Source organism: Pempheris klunzingeri, chromosome 7 (assembly GCF_042242105.1).
Source record: "Pempheris klunzingeri isolate RE-2024b chromosome 7, fPemKlu1.hap1, whole genome shotgun sequence".
In the NCBI taxonomy this organism is placed as follows: domain Eukaryota; kingdom Metazoa; phylum Chordata; class Actinopteri; order Acropomatiformes; family Pempheridae; genus Pempheris; species Pempheris klunzingeri.
In genome coordinates this window covers 3,047,580-3,071,297 of record NC_092018.1, presented here as the reverse complement: position 1 = coordinate 3,071,297, position 23,718 = coordinate 3,047,580, and the positions used below count along the sequence as shown (strand labels likewise).

At 43.5% G+C, this 23,718-nt stretch overlaps 1 protein-coding gene across 1 annotated transcript in view; it reads left to right on the top strand.

The window, feature by feature from the left end:
- Positions 1 to 22,704, top strand: part of prdm6 (PR domain containing 6) — a 78,092-nt gene extending 55,388 nt beyond the window's left edge. The window contains exons 6-8 of the mRNA XM_070834203.1: positions 1,734 to 2,121; positions 14,954 to 15,130; positions 22,590 to 22,704. Of these exons, the coding sequence (XP_070690304.1) occupies positions 1,734 to 2,121; positions 14,954 to 15,130; positions 22,590 to 22,704 (680 nt within the window). The remainder of the gene's footprint in view (positions 1 to 1,733; positions 2,122 to 14,953; positions 15,131 to 22,589) is intronic.
- Positions 22,705 to 23,718: the final 1,014 nt, after the last annotated feature.

The window sequence follows — 23,718 nt, the reverse complement described above, 5'->3', positions numbered from 1 at the left end:
CTGAATTCTGGGTCAAGTGAGGACAGCTGGCATCAGCTGGTTCACCCCAAATCTAATTTACACACTTAGATGTAATGTGTTTTTTCCTGTTAATGTCATTGTGCTTGACTGTTTTATTCACCAGCAACACTTCTGTATCCAATTTCTGTTCATTTTATCTGCCTAATACATTTATCATGCCTGCGTCTATTTTCAAATTTTATGTTACAAAGCACTTATCAAAACAAAAAGTAAAGGGGACTCGTAAAATATACAAGATTATGAGCACAAAAACGCATAAAAGCCTAAAGAACGCTGTCTGAACGCACAACAATTAGAACAACACCTGAAATAAAGCTCAGGTTAACTGGAAAAATCATTTGGACCATTTACCGTTCAAGTTACGCTAATAATAGTAAGAATACCAGTTATAGTAGAGCGTGCTCTCGTTGCAGTAGTGGTCTCAGCAGAAGCAGCAGATATAGTACTGATAGCTGCAATAATATAAGAAGCAGGAGCACCTTTCACATGTGTGGTATCATTAGTACTTGTTGTAGTAACAGTATCATGTTTTAACCCGCCGTTGACAGACCGAAGGCCTCGTTAGGGCCCTGAGCCGCAGTCTGAGAAACATTTCTGCGGTCAGAGCGAGGAACAGCATGTCACAGTAACTGTCGTAACGACCAGACTCCAAACAGCCTAACTAGACCCATAATTCCATTCACTGGAACCAGGAGCTGCAGCTCGCCCTGGGCTAGCCAGGCGTGTCTGGCCTCAGTTAGGACAACGTGGCCGTCTTTGTGTTCCTGTTTCGACATTAAAAAAAAACTAAATAAATCAGACTTGTGTTTTTTCCGTCGTGAACAAAGACATGGAATTTGTTCTGGTGACGGATTAAACTTAGACTTCCTCAGAAGACTCGACAAAGGAAACGCATTTCAGCTGCTTGCATCCGTAATCGAGGTCTTTTAGGCACAAGCCAGAGCTCCTGACACGACGGGTGAAGCTTTCTAACGCAGGCCTGGTGGAGCCCCAGGACAGGAGTAAGGCTTCAGAGTTATTCACCTGTTTCGCCAAATAATTACATCCTGTTTTGGATCCAAACCACTTTTCCTTTACCTCAAAGGAAAATGTCACGAACTCAATCAAAGGTGTAAAGACTTCAGTGAATCTGTAGCCTGAAGGGACTAGGACTGTCATGGTCCTGGTCATGCAGGGATGTACGTACATCCCCATTTTGCACGGGGAGCAGAAGCCGTTTGTAGTTTTTAGCCCCCAACATCTTCATCTTCCTCTCACTAGCAAACCACTCGCCTCTGGGCCGTCTGCAGCACAGCAGCCATGTTATGGGCGTCACACCGGTGTTCATGGAGCTCCGCTAAGCTCGTTTATTAGCAGTTAGTAGCAAGAAGCATTTTGTCTTCACTGGTTATGTTTTGAGTTTTGTCTCAAATTGAACATTTTCTCCTCCTGAAGGTGTTTTAATTTCTTATATACTTCCTTCATGGCAATTAAATCTTTTCTCCTGCTCCAAACTATCATTGTTATATCAGCCTTTTTTGGCGAATTGTGTTTTTAATAGTCACCAACTTTAATGTAACCCACAGTTCAGTTGTAAGCAGGGTACGAAAACACTGTGGTTTTATTTTTCCTCACTTTAGGGCGCTTTTATTCTGAAAAGCGTATTTTCTTGAACCCACAAAACACCTGCGTTAACCAAATAACTTCTATCCTTTTGTCATGTTTGTCTCCAGTGAACGTCCCGGGCACAGTGATGGAAGCCATGACCAGGCAGGAATCCCTCCAGTCCTTCAGCAAGAACGGCAAACCATCCTCCTCCTCCTCGTCTTCCTCCTCTTCGACCCCCTCCTCCACCCCCATCAGGGGCTCCATGGTCTTCCCCCACTCCCCCTGCCCTAGGAGTTTCTCCCTAATGGACAAGGTTGGGGGGCCAGTTCAGTCGGACTCCAGTTTCAGCCAGTTGGGGGCAAAGAACCAGCGAATCCTGGCGAGTCCGACCTCCACCAGCCAGCTGAGCAGCGACTTCAGCGACTGGCACCTGTGGAAGTGCGGCCAGTGCTTTAAAACCTTCACCCAGAGGATCCTGCTGCAGATGCACGTCTGTCCGCAGAACCCTGACAGGTAAGAGCTCCATTTGTGGGGTGATGTCATCTCTGTGTCACAAGCAGAAACTATGAGTGTTTTTACTAATTCTCTGCTGATAGACGGCAAAATTTTAAGTGAGTGGATTCGTTTGGAGCTTTTATTTCCACTTCTTAAAACGTCAGACTTGACATCTTTTTATAGCTCTAAAAAAAGGTATAAATCATTCAGACTGATGCACACAAGCTGTTTGGGGAGTTTACTGGACAATAAATGTATTTTTTGAGCTTGAAAGTAATAATCACACAAAGTTTTTTAATATAAAGGAGGATTATAGGCACATGTAATAATGTTTGTACACTACAACACTGTTAAAATCCAGAAATAGCATCTTAGTGTCATATAATAGCCTCATCTGACCTTCAACCATGTTGGCTTTTTATTAGTTCCTTCCTCGATATTATATTTTCACATTTGGATTGTAGTTTTCCATTTCTATATTTCCAACCAAGACTATAATTCATCCACTCCAGCTAGTCACACACTTGTTTCCTGTAACTTCTGATGGCTTAAAAGAGACTTAAATTAGATTTTTGCATCCATTTCCTTTTGGACGGGGAAGCAAAAGCGACACTTGACAGCATCAGTGTCTGTATATCTTTTTTTGAAATATGTCCAAGAGTGGATGATGAACATGACGCAGTAGTTCAGGACTTTGTCCCGTCATCACATCGTTTGTGTGTGACAGAAAGTGGGAGTTTGTGGATGAGAGCGAAGAGAAGTGTAAAAGTGTTTGAGTGTGTATAACATCTGCCAACTTAATTATACACAGCGTGGACAGAGGAAGGAGGAGAGGAGACGTGATGTGTGGATTTGTATTTGAGTGTGTGTGTGTGTGTGTGTGTCGGGGGGATGTATTGGAAATTTTTTGCTTAGCTTTATTTTTTGCGGGGAGAGTCAGAGCGGCGTATAAATCAGCGCTGTGCGTCAGTGAGAAATACCTCGCCTTACGGTGACGGGGCCAGGAAAACAGATGCCACTTATTCAATAAACTAATACTCATAGGGAAGAAAAATGTGGGCTGGATATGGAGGTGGGAGGGAGGGAGGGTCGATGTGGAGCTGCCTGTCAATAAGAAGGTTTTATGGGACGGAGGAGCAGATAAAATTCAGCTGAACAAGCCAAACAGACCGGTGTCCTGGACCTCCAGGGCCCCCCGGTGCACCCTCACGCTCAGGTGGACTGGGGTCAGACCTCGAGACGCTTTCCATAAAGAGCCGGTCAGGACCAAAGTCCTCAGTTAGGAGACCAAGAGAAGTTTAAGAGTCCTGCAGGTTGTTCTAGTGCTGGTTCAGGGGGCTCTGGTTGGTCCGTGAGGAGGGACTAACGGTCCTCCTGAAGAATCAGGATCAGAGGTCACAGATCTTTAGGCCTCACAGGAGGTTCTCGTGGTCCTTCAGGTGGTTCTGGTGTTCCTTCAGGTGGTTCTCGTGGTCCTTCAGGTGGTTCTGGTGTTTCTTCCGGAGGTTCTGGTGTTCCTTCAGGTGGTTCTGGTGTTCCTTCAGGAGGTTCTCGTGTTCCTTCAGGTGGTTCTGGTGGTCCTTCAGGAGGTTCTGGTGTTCCCTCAGGTGGTTCTGGTGGTCCTTCAGGAGGTTCTGGTGTTCCTTCAGGTGGTTCTGGTGTTCCTTCAGGTGGTCCTCGTGGTCCTTCAGGAGGTTCTGGTGTTCCTTCAGGAGGTTCTGGTGGTCCTTCAGGAGGTTCTGGTGTTCCTTCAGGTGGTCCTCGTGGTCCTTCAGGAGGTTCTGGTGTTCCTTCAGGTGGTTCTGGTGTTCCTTCAGGTGGTCCTCGTGGTCCTTCAGGAGGTTCTGGTGTTCCTTCAGGAGGTTCTGGTGTTCCTTCAGGTGGTCCTCGTGGTCCTTCAGGAGGTTCTGGTGTTCCTTCAGGTGGTTCTGGTGTTCCTTCAGGTGGTCCTCGTGGTCCTTCAGGAGGTTCTGGTGTTCCTTCAGGAGGTTCTGGTGTTCCTTCAGGTGGTTCTCGTGGTCCTTCAGGTGGTTCTGGTGTTCCTTCAGGTGGTTCTCGTGGTCCTTCAGGAGATTCTGGTGTTCCTTCAGGAGGTTCTGGTGTTCCTTCAGGTGGTTCTGGTGTTCCTTCAGGTGGTTCTCGTGGTCTTTCAGGAGGTTCTGGTGTTCCTTCAGGTGATTCTCGTGGTCTTTCAGGTGGTTCTGGTGTTCCTTCAGGTGGTTCTGGTGGTCTTTCAGGTGGTTCTGGTGTTCCTTCAGGTGGTTCTGGTGTTCCTTCAGGTGGTTCTCGTGGTCTTTCAGGTGGTTCTGGTGTTCCTTCGGGAGGTTCTCGTGGTCTTTCAGGTGGTTCTGGTGTTCCTTCAGGTGGTTCTCGTGGTCCTTCAGGTGGTTCTGGTGGTCCTTCAGGAGGTTTTAGGGTTCTTTTAGACAGTTAAACACCCTTTCTGATGGTTTTATGTTAATCGGTCTCCCGTCTGAAGCGTTGTGATTCTGCTCTGTGATTAAAGGAGTCTGACACCATTCTCTCTCTTTCCCCTCTTGATTTCTTAACACCTCTCTCTCCCCCTCCTCCCCCCTTCGTTCTCCCCTCTCCCTCTCCCTCCTCCCTCTCCCTTCATACATATTTATTGATGTTTACTTGATGGGAACATTTGGAGCTAAAGACTGATGGCTCTTTATATCAGCTTCAAAAAAAAAAAAGAAAGAAAAACAGCACACACCTCCTCAGCTCCATCTCTTTCAGGTTCCTTTTTTTTTTTCTTCTGCTGACTGTTTCTTTTTCTCAACTTTTTCGTCTTCCGTGTCACTTTTTCCCCCCTCGGTGTCATTTCGGCAAAATCCATCATCGCCGGCTGCAGTTTGTTTATGTCAGTGAGGCCTTGGAAGAGCTTTGGATTCAGTTTTAAACTGGTGTCGGGACGCGGGACACAGTTTATATTTTGCGATGACGATGACGAGTGATGAATCAGGAGAAAAATCTGAACAGAAAACCAACTGCGTCTCCACTTTGACATACTTTACAAAAGCAACGCAGTTTAAACGAAAGAAAATTAATAAGCCCTGCTTTTATGATTGATGTGTTTACTGCGCTGCTGTTTAAAAGAGTCATTAGTGCTTTCAGTGGAAACGGGGTTCATTCGCTAAGCGCTTTGATCTCCAGCGTTCACAGTTCAGGTGGCCGATGTTGTTTATGAGCGAAGCATGTACGTGTATATGGATATAATCAGGCTCTGTATATGGAAGGACAGAAGGTTTACGGCGGATTGAAAGTGTGTATCATCACAGGGTTGACTCTATGGAGGAATTAAATGTTAATTTTGTCATTTGTTTTGAACATCTAGCAGCGTCTTGTCAAAGACTTGGCCTCGGCACGTGGGTCTTCAGTTTTTTCCAGTGATACAGTTAAACATTTAACATCCTCTGTTGCTCACGGAGGGACCGCAGTAATCTCACATGAGTAATGGGGCGCATTTAATGTTTAACGCCATCAGTGGAAAACCTGAGGAATCGTTTGAGTTTTTGGTTTTAGCGTGTCCAACATTTTGATTTATTTTCATTGTGATGTTTTCACTTGATGGAGGAGGAACTCCAAGTTTGGTTTTTAGTTTGTAGTTACTTAACTGTGACAACATACATGTTGATGTCAGATTCCTGTATAAAGAAGATCAACAACACAATAAGTGACCCTTTAACAAAAAAAAAAAAGGATCTAGTTTGTATGTAGCTTTTGGCTGATGCAGATTTGATAACATTTAGGAGCAAGTCTGACCAAATGTTTGGTAATATAAATAGAAAAAAAGCAAATGTTTGTGTTGTGATGTACATCTGTGGACAGAGGAAGCAGAAAAAACACATTTCAGCCACCTAAAAGTATTTTCACCTTTTTAACTTGCCATCACGCAGCGCTTTCTGACAGGGAACTAAAGCCGTTAAAATCACCAGACTCCATTGACAACTTGCAGAACACAAGACTTTCTAGTCTACTTTTTGTGACTTTGGTGTTAAGTTGTGTTAAAAATACTAAAGCCACATTAACACAAGCAAACTGGTAAAATCATTGTTTTTGTCAATGGAGTCTGGTGTATTGAAAATGTAAAGCAGTGAAAATATTGTAAATACAACATACAATTTAAATGATGTTAAGTGACAGCAGCAGTCTCATATAAATAAAAAAAATAAATATTAACAGATGTAAAGTTTTGAGGTAGTTAGTGTTGAGGTTTGTATTTTCTAAATAGATCTTTGGCACCTTTGACTTTTAACCATCTGATTAACATTTATAGAACAACTCTCCAAACAGCCATCTAATATTAAATATCTAACCAATTATCTATTTGACCACAGTGAGCTCATAATGACCATCGTCTGCTGAAGGATTTTAGTTGAGTCCAATAAGTCTCTGGTAATCAATTCCAATGATCTGCCGTTTGTGTTTGATATTTCAGGCTTGACTCTCACACACGCCAACAGTTTGGTTCTTTGTAAGAAAAGAGTCTCTCCGGGGGCAGCAGGCACTCTGGCTAAAATATAGACACATTCACGGACTTGATCGACTCGAGACTTGAGAAAATTGGAGCATCAATAACTTCAGATTGAACGTAGAGCGAAATAAAATAGAAACCATCTGAGGTGCTGTACTGTAACTGTCAGTAAAAATGACTTAATGCTTGTGTTGAGTATCTGTACGTCTCAGATCACAAGGTTTTTCCTTTTTTATTTTCATAATTGTGCTGTAGTAATCAAAGTAATGTTCCACAATAGGAAGGATTTATTGTTCCTCTCGTGTTTGAACATCATTTGCTCTGTGAGCGGAGAAAAATTCACAATAACACAGTTCACTCAAAATATTAGCAAGTCGGGCTAAAACAAGGCTGTTTTTCTCTGTCGCTAAACAGTTGACATTTAGAAGATTTATCACCCAACAGTGAGGGACATATTTGCATTTAACACTAACACAGATGTGTGTTGTCCCTGCTGGATACACAGATGTGTTGAGAAATGACTTTATTCTTTTTTTTTTTCAGCGTGTAGCCGCAGGAGTAACTAATAACGATCCATCACTGTGATGGACGGGCTTGCAGAAATTCTTTAAAAGTCTATTTTTATCTGTCGAGTTTGTCACTGTAATAAAAACCTACTTTGTGTTGCATCTGCATACGAGTAGATTTGGATATGTTTGTGTTTTAATGATGTCTTTAAGTTGAATAATGTTTTCAGATTTATTATTAATTCATTTTTAAAGCATGAGCCAACTGCCGACTGTGAGATATCAACCATCATTTACTGTGACAGATTACAGAGACATTTTCAGGCATCTCGACACTTAACTTCTTTTAGTCCTGTGAGACTCTTCACATACGCTGAAGGTGGAAACACTGCAGAGGTCAATGCCGTTCAGGACACGCTCTCCGTGACCATTAAAACAATGACAACAGTGGTCAGATACTAAGCATCCACTGGTCTCTAAGCCATGTTTTGGGTAGAAAACGAATCTCTTCAACACCACCAGACTCCATTGACAAAAGCTGTTATTTTATCTCACAGAACACATGGAGTTGCTGGTATACTGCTGCCTTGATTGGTAAGTTTTTGCTTTTTTATTGTGTGAATTTGGCATTTTTAAAAGGTTCAGATCCAGTGTGTAGCACACAATTACACAAACAAACTAGCCGATCAAAGCAGCGCTGGACCAGCCACACCTGTGTGTCCTGTGAGGTAAAATGAGCATTTTTGTCAATGGAGTCTGGTGTGTGTGCAGAGAGTGATATAACGGGTGTTTGTGGTTAAACCAAAAGGATCTTCCAGGTCTCTCTCTGTAGGGATCCTTTCCATAATACTATCACACACTTAGAATAACACTCTGAGCCTGTCAGTGGATCAAACAAGCTCTTTTAGTGGACCTACTGTGATCAGGTGCAGTTGTCCCAAAGGATTACGTCACAGCCATTGAAGCCCATTTTGCGGCTGCTGGCTGAGATGATCAACTGGACCAATTCCAACACTTATAGTACCTACTATTCACCCCGAACCCAGAATATGTTTAAAACAAAATGGACCTAAATGTAAAAATTCCCAAGTTACCCTTGAATGACTTAAGATTTCCTCATAAACCACACTGCCCATAATCCACAGCCCCCCCAGGCCTCTGCGATGACATGATATTGGCTGCTGGCTTGGTTTTTGTTCAAGGCTCATTTGACGAGATCAACTGGTTGATGAGGGGACATTATTTGAGCTTTCTGCTTTAATAGGCCCGTCAATACATGGACAGAGAGAGAGAGAGAGAGAAGAACGAGGAACAAACAGAGAGGTGGATGCAAGTGGAACAGACGGAGAAGAGTGGATGAAGAGGAGTTTTTTAGTGTTTCGTACGAGGGTCCACCAGTGATTTTATTTGTGCTTGGATGTGCAGAAGTCTGCCCACATGCGTGCAGCGTATGTGTGTGAGAGTGTGTGTGTGTGTGTGTGTTCAGAGAGCCATTGATTGTGTATTGACGAGGCGGGAGCAGTGATTTATAGCTGCTGGTCGCGGGGGAATAATGTCTTCATACGAGGCGGACAGAGGAGTCGTCCTCGCAGCGTAGATATAACTCCATATGGATTAGACCGACTCCATACGGGTCAATCAACACACTTCACTCTGCATCGCTGCATGCTGCAAACACACACACACTCACTGAGGCACAGAGGTCGAGGCCAAAATCATCTCTAAAGCTCAGATAACTAAAACTCTCCCTGCCAGGAATCTTTTTTTTTTTTTCTTAATATGTTTATATGACAAAATGTTTGATTTGATTTGTACAATAGTGAGGATGAGTTGCACAAATACCAGATTTCTGGTGTCTTTATTGGTTTTGTTGATGTAAAAAGCTTAACGTCAGCCTCGTCCTCGGACAGAGCTGAGTGTTGGTGTCTTTACAATTATCAAGAAAATGAAAGTTGATGCCACAAAGTGCATCTAAGACCTTGTTCACACTTGGTTTGCAAGCCTGTCGCGGTGATCTGAACACAAGTGGAGGACCGAGACACTTCGCCGCCTGTAGTTTGTGTTCAATATTTCATTACTGCCCACGTTGCTTCCATTAAAAGGTCCGAGGGTCCTGCACGGTCGCACACACTCAGTCAAGACAAGCGGCAGATTTTTTAGAAAGAATGTTAGAAAAGTAGTGACAGTGAAACCAAAGCATCTGTGATTTACCTGTTCAGTCCTTGTGACTGAAGCAAGAAGGTACATGTATATGTATATCTGGTCCAGAGCGTCCAGACCACCTCGACGAGGGGCTGGTGATCTGATCGCCGTTTTAAAAATCAAGTGTAAAACTGGCATTAAAGAACCTGTTTCTGGCACTTGAACGCACCACGAAGACTACACCCATCGGCCAGCCTAGCACCTAACGTTGTGTGCCTGCGTGAGAGGGAGTAACTCTCCACACCAGCAGGTGGCGCTGGTTTGTATTCAGAGAGGCAAACGGGAAGAAAACCGTAAACAAAGTAGTCGTCTTTCCATTTTCAGCACACGGACGTTTAGCGCTGGCGTGTCGAAGCCTTTAGAAACAGTCAAAGTGTTTAAAATTGATCTTCGTCATCTCCGTCTCCCTTCCCACAATTCCCTGTGTTTGGGCTGCATTCATAGCGGCTTTTATTGTGACGTCACAAGGAAATAAACTGCCTTTCCCTCGTTTTCGCGCTGATCTTGGACGTCCTCTTGTTTGGTCCAGTTTTCTGTTTTAGGATTTGACATATTAGGAGTTTTTCCTCCAGTTAGTGAGCAGCCCTCCTCCTCCTCTCCACCTCCTCGACCTCTGACCTCTCTCTGATGAAACTTTATTCCCATGTAGTCTGAATAACTCGAGCGGTGCGGAGCTGGCTGGCTCGGCCTCTTTCGTCGGCTCATGTGTTAAAGGTGTGGACGCGGAGGCACGTTGACACCGACTCTGTTGTTGTTACCGCACGTCGTGTTGAAAGGCGACACGAGGTTTATTGTCCTGAACCTCATTTCGCAGACGTGTTGAAAAAGACTCGTTTTATAGAGTGGGAACAACATGGCAGCCGGTTCTCCTCTCAACGCCCGTCTACACCGAGCGTTATTAGTTTACCTGTGAACCAAATCGAAGCGCCCAGTTTGTGTTGTCGCCTCTGGACATATTTGGATGTCTCTGTTAGCTGTGCAGCACAGCGGCCCAGGAGAAGCACTCTGGTTTGGTGATTAGCAACAAAAGAGACGAGTTTCTGTCCTCATTTATAAGATCTCCTTATAAATTAGTGCATAGAGCTGGAAAAACAATCGTTTTTATTATGGACTCCTCTGCTCATCATTCCAACAATTATTATGTGTTTACTCTATAAAATGTCTCAGTTTCCAGGTGACGTCTCCAAATGTCAAAACACAAAGATGTTCAATTTACAACGATATAAAACAGAGAAAAGCAGCAAATCCTCACATTTACTTTATTTTGAAAATCAAGCAATTGTATGATTCACTTTTAGTTTGTGTTATCGGCTCCAGGGACAGAAGTCACTGGAAACTAGAGCCTGGTAGTGCATCTGATCCAGGGCCAGGGAGAGGAAGCCAGGTCTCTGTGCAGACGTGGATCAGGTCTTTATAAAGATGTGGATCAGGTCTCTGTGCAGACGTGGATCAGGTCTTTATAAAGATGTGGATCAGGTCTCTGTGCAGACGTGGATCAGGTCAGATTAATGACTTTGAGGTGTGAATGTGTGTTTGCTGGTGTCTGACGTCTGCAGCGCTGCGTCCACCGATGCGACTGCTCTGTGGACCAGGTCCTGGAGGATCCCTCCTGTGGTCCGGTGCAGGGGTCTCATTGAAATGAACTAGGGGACTACTGGGGGGTACAAACATGCTCCAAGAATGTGTTTGTTTTTCTGTGTTTGAGTCACAAACGGGACTCGGTGTCCTCGTCTGGTTGAAATATGACTAAATATGAGCGTCCTGCTCGTCTGTTGTGGTTCCAGCTGGATTTAAGTTCAGCCCAGAATTAGTCTTTGGTTTATTTAAGTGCTGGTTTTGCTCAGTCTGTGAGACTGTGAGCTGCAGGTTGTGTGAGGCTCAATACCCAAACCGTGTGTGTGTGTGTGTGTGTGTGTGTGTGTGTGTGTGTGCACGCAAAAGTTTGCAGATTTTATTCATTTGTGCTCAAGAACATATTTGCATGTGCTTGTGTGTGCAAATATTTTGGTTGCATATGCACATACGTGTGTGTTTGTGTGTGTGTGTGTGTGTGTGTGATGGAGGTGTTTATGCTTCACCTCCTCCTCCTCCTCCTCCTCCTCCTCCTCCTCCTTCTTCTCTCTCCACTGTAATAAACAATAACCGGGCATTAATCTCCCGGCCTGCTGCCTTAATAAATAATATCCACACATTCATCAACTTAAACTATTCACAATCAATGCAGCTCTTCATAGAAAACCCACCTAATAAATAGTGGTGCGGCCCACTGAGGCGTGAACTTATAGACCAGCCGGCTGATAAATGAACCGACCCCCACGGCGAGACGCCTTTTATGTGGAAAACTGCAAGTGAGAATTTTTCGATTTTATATTACACTATTTTACTCTTATTACTTTCCTGTGTGTGTGTGTGTGTGTGTGTGTGTGTGTGTGTGTGTGTGTGTGTGTTCTCTCCACATCCTCTCAGGGTGCAGTAGGTGTTTGTGATTTATTGGAGCGCTGAAGATGTTGGTCTATTTGTTTTATTCTAGTTCTGGGCTGTTTACCTATTTGTAAGGTACTGATGTCAGAGTTTTGTCTTATTGGTTTCAGAATAAGAATCACTTTATTTTCTGACTACAGGCACACGGGAGTTTGTCCCGGTCGACATTTTAACTAACGCGGTCATACAGAACGCAGTAATACACAGTGATAAACAGGGTGTGTGTGTGTGTGTGTGTGTGTGCAGGCACAGCTCATAATGTAATATAAGGAGAACAGACTACCTACCTACCATGTGGAACCATGTGGGGGATTTCAGACAGTGTTAAATTCATATAATACTTACTCACAAATCGTTTCCTGCTTTAAAGCTGCAGTGTGTAAGATTCAGTGTCATCTACCGGCGAGATGGCAGATTACAACCGAGTGATTAACCCTCGCTTCGCTTCTCGCAACGTGGGAGACATTTCTTCGACTGTGTCTCAAACGTCCACTTGGACTCGATGGATGAACGGATTAGATGTTGGTGGCTGAAGGTCAAGTTCACCCACGAAACACGTTTCTGGACGTAACTCAACAATTCATGTGCCAATTATGACAAAGAACAGAAGTGGTGAGAGTTTATATCCAAAAGGTCAAAGGTTAACGTCACTGAGACGTCCTAATGTTCTGCAGAAACACTTTTCTGGCCGTTACTCGCTGCCGTAACTCAGGAACAGAGAGACTGTGACCGTATTTCACTGATCTTGTGTTCTGGACAAACACGGACGGAAACGGGAACTTGACCGGTTGGCTGGAAGCAAACAGCCACAAGGTGGTGATTCTGGTCTTATGCTAGATTATAATAAACATACAATAATACAGTATAATCCCCAAGTTGTGACAACACAAATTAGTATTCCTCTTCTATCTGCCTCGACTTCCAGCGCTGCACCGCCAAATTCAAACTTCCACTTCAACGTAAAAATGCAAAAGGCCCTTGTTTGTCCTTTCTGGGCTACTGTAGAATCCAAAGAAAGAAAGAAAGAAAGGGCTCATTCATTTATTCTAATATTAGAAAAACACAATGACTTTAAGTTTCAGGTGATTATACATATATTATACAAAAACAGTCAGTCATTTCTTCTAGGTTTTCATCAGCTGGAAGATTATATATGAAAACTAATCATCGTTACTGTGTTTGTCCTCAATGTTAACTTACAGTATAATTACTTATAACGTGTGTTCATGAACTTCAGTCTTTATCTCTCAAATTCCACAAAAGTGAATTTACTTTTTAAATTCTTTTGAAACATTTCAGTCCCACAGGAATGAAGTGTGAATTTTCTTCCTGCTAAACAGCATTTTAACCTTAAATTCCTGATGAATACTGACATTAAATTCCCGGGTGGTGAAGGTTCAGTGTGCAGGATTTAGGGGATCTATTAGTAAAAATGATCCACTTTCATTGGGCCTCCAAACAGCTCCCAAAATTAAAACAAATGGCTAATGGTGTCTATGCTAATCGTAGCTTTTTCCTTATGTAAGTTACAGGAGAATAAACTGCTTTATAAGAAGAGTTAACCTACATTTTAAATACTTAAACTTGCTGCCTGTTTTTTTTCTATCTGTAAAGGGGATAGAAGCTGGAAATTGATAATAACAGAAGAGGGGATGTGAGATATGAGCAGAGAGTGTGATCACACTGGAAGTGTCCTGTAAGTTAGCACAAAATAAGCAGATAATGGTCGCAGGAGTGTGTGTGTGTGTGTGTGTGTGTGTGTGTGTGTGTGTGTGTGTGTGTGTGTGCTCGGTAAATAGAAACAGTGTGAGATTAGATCTGCTGCTGTATGGTAGCAGGATACTCTATTAGCAGACACACAGCTATTGTTTGGCTGTTTGTTACAGTCTGATTCAGTCCCACTGTGAGCTCCCATTTGGGCCGAACACACACACACACACACACACACACACACACACACACACACACACACACACACACACACACACACACACACACACACACACAATCTCTTCATATCTATCTCTATCTTGTTTTCTTGTTCTGTTACTGTCTCTATCTGACTCTCTCTCGCTACACACACACACTCAGTGATAGATGGTCCAGTCATGATCTCGGCCTGCATTGTTGATGAGGGTCATGCTGCCATGGTTACCAGAGCAGGGTCCGACTCCCCCAGCCCTGTGTGTGTGTGTGTGTGTGTGTGTGTGTGTGTGTGTGTGTGTAGGCTATCTCTGCTCACAGACCCTACATTATGGTTACTCGCCTCATCCCTCTCTATCTATTTCAGTGTCTTAAAGGGACAGTTCGCCCCAGAATCACTAACATATGTGCTCCCCGTTGTACTTGTAGTCGTATCCATCCGTCTAGATCGTTTTGGTGAGAGTTGCTGAGTTTTAGAGATATTGACAGTAGAGATGTCGGACTGTTCAGTACAATGGACGTGGAAGGAATTGCAGCAGCAGCAGCAGCAGCAGCGTGTATTTCCAGAAATCATGACCTGGTTGCTGAAGATGATCCACAGACCTTGTGAGCAGGTGTAGTTTGGTAGAAAATAGTTCCAACATGAAACTGCTCAGAAAAAGCTCTGCGGTTTATCTTGAGTAGCCAGTTCATGATTTCGTGCAAAGAAACACTGCAGCTGAGTATTTTTTGGTGCTTTCAAAGTTCATATTTGTGTTTGAAGGTCCTACTAGAGCAGGTTTACATGGTTTAGAAGAACAGAAACAATCTCACCTACAACATCTTCATGTTAGCAGGAGCTGGCGAGAGGAAAAAAAAACAATGGTAAACAGTGAGGTGGATTCAGGAGGTTTTCAGTGGGCGGGGACAGTCGGCCTGCAGGAGGTCACATGATCAGCAGATCCCCTTATGACATCATAAAATCTAAACAGCGTGTTTTCACACACACACATTTGCTGAAAGATGGAGAAAGACAGGAGAAAGGGAGAGAAGACGGCCTCTCCTCAGAGTTTGGCGACCAGGAACACACATTCATGTTGACGAGACATTAAAAAAATGCATTTTGCACAATATGGGACCTTTAAGTCTTCCAGCAAAACAACAGAACCACAGTATAGAACTGCACCAAAAACAACAGTTTGCAGATATACATCCAGGTGTATATAAGCAGATACTGTGCACACACTCCCCCCTCACGCTCTCCCTGTCTCTCTCTCAGACCATACCAGTGTGGCCACTGCTCCCAGTCCTTCTCTCAGCCGTCAGATCTGAGGAACCACGTGGTGACGCACTCGAGCGACCGACCCTTCAAATGTGGATACTGCGGCCGCGCGTTCGCCGGCGCCACGACACTCAACAACCACATCCGCACGCACACCGGGGAGAAGCCGTTCAAGTAAGTAACAGTGAGTACCCCCCCCACCCATCCAACCCACCCAAACCTGCTGCCGCCGCCGCCTCCCGCCTGCTGCAGGCTCCGGCTGGGCTGACCAGTTTCACTTACATGTGACACCCAGCTAACACCTACTGACACCCTCATTACTGCCCCGTGACACCCAAGCTATCATCTGCCGGCACCCTTACTACTAGAGATGTCGCTTGTTCTCAAAATCATGTTTCAGCCTGAAGGCCACACGGGGTCCTGCTCATGTTGGTGTGAAGGGAAGCGAGCAGCCGGAGATTCTGTCCAAACAAACGAAGCTCCGAAGGCCCATTTAGCAACGCTGAAGCTAAGACACTCAGTAAAAAGACATTTATGTGATAAACAAAGACGTGCCGGTGCTGCTAGGATGGTGGGTTTGGAAACGAGGGGGAGAAATAGTCATCAGTCGTCTGAGAAGAGGTCGCACAGGTCGGAACAAGACGCTGCACCAAATAGGGAAGCACCCAACTGGAAAATGCACTCAGTGTAGCCAGAAACAACTGAATGGGTATTAATTCAGTGAAGGAAGCACAATCTTTGTATTAATTAATTGTCATTGTTATTAATTAAGGTAAAAGACCATGACGTTCCATTGACAGGTCTCTTGGGGAAACACAGCAGGCAAGATATTATGTGGCTAAAAGAATCTGATGGGGTTATTTATTTTATTATTATTATTATTATTATCCATTATTAACCACTCACACCTACGGGCAATTTAGAGTCACCCATTAAACCTGCATGTGTTTGGACTGTGGGAGGAACTCCACATAAAAAGGCCCCCAATTATTTAATTTAATTTAATCTTATTTTATTTTATAATTTTTTAATTTTCTGCATTATCTCTTGTTCCACACTCCAGTGCAGTTGGTGTAATGCCCCTTTTTTAGATGGTCTACCAAGTGAACGATAATGTACAGGACTTGAATCATCCTGCAGGAAGTTTGAGACAAAATACTGACTTAAAAAAACGATTTTATTGATTTAAAGGTGATTTCAATCAGAACCGAGGATTCAACAGCGCCGTGTAATAACCGCCAATAATCTGTAAAGAAGAGGAAAAAGTAGAAGGGCTGAAATCCTCCAAGGCCACTAGTCCCGTTACCACAAACCACGATTATGTGGAGGTAATGAAGGAAAGTATCAAAGTGATAATCTGTATCATTCAAACTGATTCTGATTGATTGACGACACCTCTGAGAAGCTTTGACTGCTGTCTCACTGCAAATCCAGCGAAAACACAAGCGCTCAGTCTGCGTTTTGTTAGCGGGACATAATCTGTGGTTATGAGAGGCGGAGTGACTCCAACATTAAGACATAAAGCTCAGTGAGCCATTGATCGTTTCAAAGGGTCAAAGGCAGCATGGATTCTTTTAAGTCTGAATTGGCTTTGTCGATCTTGTTGACGTTAAATGAAATACTCATAATTATCAATAAGGATCAGCGTTCGTTGTTGGCTGAGTAAAACCGATGCAGCCAAACAACAGCACATGAAGCTTGTGTGTAAAAGTGTAGCAGCTTTTATTTCTTATGACGTCAGATTATAATTTGCTCTCTAACAAATACAGAACAGTCACACACCTCTTCTCTATCTGACCATAAGTTATCCTCTCTTGCACATCTGTCTGGTCCAGATGCTGAATCCCCAAAACTTTGAGAGTTTATCTCTCCCAGAGGAGCCGTAACACCATCACCTCTCTCCATTAAACTTTGGATTTTACTACGTGGAGAAAATTACAGCGAAGAGCCTGAAATCTGGTAAATTTCTTCATGTAGGAAAGAACAAATTCTAATGGAAGCGAATGGCAGCGTTGTGAGTCCTTTGGGAAATTTAGCTCTTGCTGGAAGTACATTTTAGATCTTTTTTTTGACTCTTCTGTAACATTTGGATGTTTTATTTTAGTCTCACTATTTCTTCTGGTTCTGCGAGGCGAAGGAGGCGAAGGAGGCGAAGAAGGCAAGGGTTCGCTTCAGGGAGCGACACAAACAAACAAAAAACCTCCTCCTGCTTGTAGTTTTTTTTCTTCTTCTTCTTCAATTTCTGTCTCCTCTCCATTATTCATGATGCCTCTGTGGACGTGAATATTTCGTTACATCTGCTGTCACGGCCGCCGTGACCTCTGACCTTCGCTCTCTTTACCAATTACTTCTTGTGACGACGGCCGTCGAGGAAAGAAATCTCAGCTTGTTCTCGCGTTTTGCTCGTCGTAAATCACGGCGGATGAGAGCATCGGCGAAACGCACACATCGTTCAGTGTAAGTACAGAAGCAGCTCGATCGCAGCGGCGCCGTAATGAATCTCACTCTGCACGCCGACGCCGCTCATTTCCATTTTTCGTACTCAGTGGCTGATATAATTAGAGGGCGAGCCACACTGCAATTAGGGGGCTCTGGAAGCTGCTGTTGTCACGCTGTCATCCCGTCAGCGGTGGAGGACAATAAAGAGCCCCCCCAGTGGACTCAGAGGTCAGCATTCAGGGAGAGGGCAGCGAGGGGAAAGGGCCAAAGAGTGAGAGAGAAAGTGAAGAAAGCAAAATAAGGGATTTGAGTTGTGGGAAATCTCGAGGACGTGTACCAGGGGACGGCCGGGGGGGAAACAAATTAATGCCCTTAATAAGCAATCAGAGAAATCTGAGCTCGTCATCGACGTGGAGAGCGAAGGGGCAAGAGGAAGGAGTGAGAAAATGAGAGAGGAAGAGCGAGGAGGAACAAGAGATCATGGTGTAAAAAGTGAAACGACAAGCGGCGGCGAGAAATCCGGTTAAAGCAAATCAGCGTTCTTAATAAGCAATCGGAGGAAACCCCCAAACCTTTTCATCAGCACTTCAGAGTCTCGGTGGAGGCAGAGCGGGACAAAGACAATCATGGACGGGCGTCAGAAATCTTTAGCGGATCGATGGCCTCGGGGAGTTATCTCCTTTTGGACGGTACAGAGAATAGATTAAAGCTGCCACTGTCACTTTGTCAGGAGGAAAACGCTCAACTTTATTTTCCCGCTGAGGAGACGGAGGCAGGGATTCTGTGTGGTCGGCAGCTTTTCAGGACTGAGACTCGCTGGACTGTGGAGATCTGTCAAAGTGCTGCTGCTGTTTTCTCTATTCAGTCTCTCAGAACAAAGCATTCGCACATTTATTGGAGTTAACTTCAACTAAAGAACTAAAACTAGGTGTGAAAAACCATTTTAGTTAACCGAAATAAAAATAAAACTAGTAAAAGACTTACAAAACTAAACAAATATACAATAAATGTCTTTGATTTTAGTCCTTCTTTTAGTCAGTTTGGTCAAATTTGCAGACACCTGGAGGTTAAAGTGCAAATGTTTATTGAGACTCAGATGATCAGACGATATGATATGACATGACAAACACATGTATAGTTAAAAAAAAACTAAAATTAACGCTGAAACAACTAAAAACTAAAACTAAATCTATACATTTTAAAACAAAACCTGAACTGAATCCAGCAAACTGGAAACAACTAAAGTAAAATAACTTAATAAATAAATAGAAACTAGTGAAAATTCACAACTATAATAACCAAAATAATAAATAAGCTACAGGAGAAGATGTGTGTTTGCTCAGTAGATTTAAATAAAATGTTCCTGGTTTCATTTTCATTTTCTTACCAGTTTGTTGCTCTGTTCAGCCACCGTTTATTTCAAGTCTGTGCGTCAATCAGACATCTGATTTTATGCCTTTTTTATAACATCATTAAACATAATTTACTGCAAAGAAGATCAGCATTTTATTAAGCAGCATCTTAAAAGAGGTTAAAGATAAACGTGAGTCCCACACTTTCCATTTACAGTGTGGTCTCTGTTGTCTTAATGAAGGTATTTATCATAAAGCTTGTACCAGGGAGCAAATTCTACACGACAGTGCTTGCTAATCTTCTCCACTAGTCTAGATACACAAGAAAACATGGTCACAAAGAGCTGTGTGTATGGCTCCTCTTAGATAGGATATCTTGTCTAAACAACAGAATCCAGTCTCCATCCAGACACCCAAATATCCTCTAATCTTTAAGACTAAACAGTCTGAATCTCCTCTGATGTCGAGGTGAATAAAGGTTGCAATGATCCTTTATGACATTTACATATAGGTCAGTTTAGGGCAGTGTACTACTAATGATATATCATCATCTTATCATGCCTGTAAACTACTGTGCACAGCATTATAATCCCGCTGAAGTTGTGTTTGTGTCCAGCTCATGAATGTTCAGAGGCACACAATCTACAACATTCACATACAGTATAAGACAAAAGAAAGAGACCTAAGAGGCATGAAATAATGTTGTTTTGTCTGATATAAAGTCAGGGTTTCCTAATCAAATATCTTTTAAATGCCAGACCATGGTTCATAGAACAAACATGCAACTGTGCCAAATTCTGGTTGCATTCAAGACTGTCCATCTTGATGATCCAGACATACAACTGTTTAAAACTGCAGAGAGCATTTTAGTAAACAGGACATTTACCAAGAACATCTTTAAAGATGAAAAGGTACACGAGTTAAAAGAAGCTAAAACCTCTATATTACTGCAGATTTGGGTGTTGATTCTCAGTGAGCTCAGCACTACAAGCAGCACTTTGACATCAACTCAATTTGTTTTAAAAAAAAAATATTAAGCAGAATATAAGTAGAACAAGTCTTAACTTTTGCCCAATCAGAAATCTTCACAGATGCAAAATACCCTGATGGATTTGGGAAATAAGTTCCAAGATTCGGCTGCAGAGCCGTCGATCTATTTTGCGGACCAGAGATGCCTGGTAATTAAAACTGCTACCAAAATGCTACTAAAACCGTTTAGCATGTCAGATACACCTAATAAAAGGAGACCAAAATAAAAGAATTATATTCCAGCTGCAGCGTTCATGCATTTCTCTTGTGATCAGCATTGATCTCGGGTCTTCTCAGATTCACTTGTGTATTACACGTAGAGATAAGCAGTATCTGCGGTATCTGCGGTAACAGAACTGGGCCACATTGACCATAATGGAACAAGGACTCAAGCTCGTACGGGATCTTGATCTCGGGTCTTGGATGCTCGGGTTCTGGTACCCAGGAAAACCTTTAGTTTTAGGTTAGCTTCTGTTTCATATGTGTTCAGAAAGCTTCTGCCTGAAAGCTCCAGCAGTAAATTTTAACAATGTCGTTAATGGAGACTTGTCGTCCGTCTCTCCGGAGCTTTCTGGTCCCATCAGTCCCATCAATCTGTGGCTGAACACAATCTCCGCTTGTCCGCTTCCCGTTCTGTCCCCTTGTGTGGAGGAGATTAAGATAAGAGGTGAGCTGAAACTTCACTGATCCTTGAGGGAAAGTGATTAAAGCTGCCTCGGTCATTTTGTCAGGACAAAGTGCTCGGTGTTATTTTTCCCCGCCGAGAGAAGAAGGATGCGGCCACCTTGTTACGGCTCCGCTCTTTGTTCTGCAGGAGGACTCGTCTTCCCGCCTGTCCTGGTGGATAAGTCGCTGTGACAGAGAAGCTTCAGAGGAGCTTTGATGTCGGCAGCTGTTGTGGTTTCGTAGATTTATCGGTGAATTAGAGCACGAGCGTCCATCTTGAGAGCAGAACAGTTCAGTTCAGTTCAGTCGGGGCTCTCTTTGGGTTTTCTTGCGCTGTAAGAAAACACAACAGGAGAAGGACTCACATGAAACATCCATCTGCTAAAAGTCCAGAAAGAATAAAACTGTTTACAAGTGAGGAAGATGCCTCATACTTTGGTCCTGGTTGGTTTTATATTGTCCGTCTGTCCGTCTAATTCCTGTGAACACAGTATCTCAGAAATGTCTTTGAAATGACTGGATTTTGGTGGTCGAGGGTCCTGGTCACACCTCACAACACGTGTTTTTGGCCATAACTCGAGAATTCATACGCTTAAATTATGGATAAAATAAGCCAAACAGCATTAATAGGATGAAACGATGAGGTGCAATTTATGTGTGTGTGTCCTCTTGGCTGTTGTATATTATTGTTTATTGTGAAATCTGATTTTTTAATTGAAATCAGTGCGATCAGACGACGCTCTGCTTGAGGCCAACACATAATTTGCTCCTTTCGGTGTGAACAGGCACTTGAATATCTTATTATTTATTCACACATGTGTATATATATATCTATATATTCTACATGTATTCCAAAACAGGTGGCGAAATTTACAACATGTGGACAGTCTTGGCTATGTAGACCCTTCAAATACAGTTTGTTCTTTTCACAGGCTTCATAAATGATGGATTTAAAAAGAGAGTTAAACAGAATCATAGAAGAAACGGACACCAGCTGTTGTCCAAACACCGTTTAAACACACATAAAAGAGCTGAATCAGTTTTATTCTGCCTTTAGGCTGAATTATCTGGGACATAAGGCTGCGCAGACGTGAGAGAGATGATATCTGGACCAACTTAGCGATCACGTCTCCTTTAACACTTTGTTTCCCGCCGACAGTCGACATGAACCAGGTTGATTGTTGCTTTTTAGCGTGTTAATCTGCTTTAATGAGAAAAAACTCGAGTTAAAGAGCTTCCAGGTGACCGTTGTTCAGCTTCAATACAAAAAAATGTCTCTGCTTCCTTATCTAACCAGCCCCCCCACCACCACCACCACCACCCCCCCGCCCTCCTCCTATCTATCTAACAGCATGTTAGTCTTGTTTCAGGGCTGTTAAGTCCAATACCTCAACACAGCTTTCTCTTTGAAGACCACACACACACACACACACACTTATATACATTTAACTGCCCCCTAACACCCCTAACCCCCCCGACCCCCCCCCCCAGCTCAAACTAAAAGCTACCTCTCTTCTCTCCGTCTATTGTAAGTGACAGTGACGCTGCTTTATCAGGCGTGGACATGTCTGCACTTCAGTGTGTGTGTGTGTGTGTGTTTGTGTGTTTAAGTGTGTGTGAGATGGGAATACCCTCCCCAGCCCACTAGATAGATTATTGACAGGTGTGTGAGTGTGTGTGTGTGTGTGTGTGTGTGTGTGTGTGTGTGTGAGTGTAATTTGTCGGTCAGGTTGTGAAGATCAGGGCAACAATTACAGCTTGCTGCTCCGCTGGGCCTCACACACACTTTATACTGTCACTGGAAATTAGAGTTAACAGGGATGTGTGTGTGTGTGTGTGTGTACATGTGTGTTGACAGATCTAAAGGTTGTGTGTGTGTGTGTGTGTGTGTGTGTGTGTGTGTGTGTGTGTACATGTGTGTTGACAGATCTAAAGGTTGTGTGTGTTGTTCTCCTTCTCTTCAGCTGTGTTGTGTTTTTCTGACCTTCTCTACATGTAAACTCTTAAACTGATCACTGACTCTTACTTATGTTTTTGTGTGTTTCTCCTTCTGTACACGTGTGTGTGTGTGTGTGTGTGTGTGTGTCTCTGTGTGTGTGTGTGTGTGTGTGTGTGTGTGTGTGTGTGTGTGTGTGTGTGTGTGTTAGGTGCGAGCGTTGCGACCGCAGCTTCACACAGGCCACTCAGCTCAGCCGCCATCAGCGACTTCCCAACGAGTGTAAACCGGTGAACGAGAGCAGCGAGTCCATCGAGGTGGATTAACCCCCGACTGACTGACTGACTGACTGACTGACTGACTGACTGACTGTCCACGTTAAGGCGGCTAAATCTGAAAACTAACTATTCTCTCTGGCCCTTACCTCGGCCCCTGACCTCCATCACTGTCCCCCAAAGCGAAGCTGACCTCCATGACGACGACGACGAGCACAAAGGAAGGAAAAATGACTTTGTTTTTATGAGCTGATTCATTTTGAGATGGAGAAACTAGAAAGCTGGAGGCCGACATCGAAGGCAGGAGACGCGGTCAGTGAGTTCAGAACTTAACCAGCAGGTAGTTTGTGTGATTTAACGGCTGCTTGTGTTTCACTGAGAAAGCCAGAGGGGCGACAACATGCTGGGAGGGGAAACACACGGATTATGTTCGATAAACTGCAGGTGTGTCTAATCTGTGGGGAGAATCAGACACGAGTCGTTCTAATATTCTAATATTGGTTTAATCAGATTATGATCAGGAAAACGTTTCCTTGGATTCCAAACAGAAGGAGTTTTAATGTCGTCCTGGTGTTTCAGGGTGGAGACGGAGATTTTAAAATGGCTGCCGTTCTTTGGGAGCGTTTTCAGATTCAGCCACCTTACTGACTGACTGACTGACTGACTGACTGACTGACTGACTGGTGGAGAGACTTTAAAGCCACATTCATCCTGCTGGAGAGAATCCTGATTCAACCAAACCAAAGATCCTTTATTTTCCAGCAGAGAAGAAGAAGAACTTTCAGATGAAGGTGTCGGACTAACAAACTTTTTTGGACGAGGATATTTATTGGAGACTTTTGGGATTCCCCCGTCAGGTTTCCCTCCAAAGAAAAACTCTTTCTTGAAGCCGGGACAAAAACAATGAAATACCAAAAAAAAAAAAACAACCCACCCAGACTGTTGGTCTGTCTCTAGCTTTACTTCTCGGTTTCTCCTTTTTGTTTTTTTTGTTTTTCTTTTTTGCAGCAGCAGCGATGCCAAAGGAGGGCGCGACCAAAGCTTAACGGACTGAAAATGCACAAC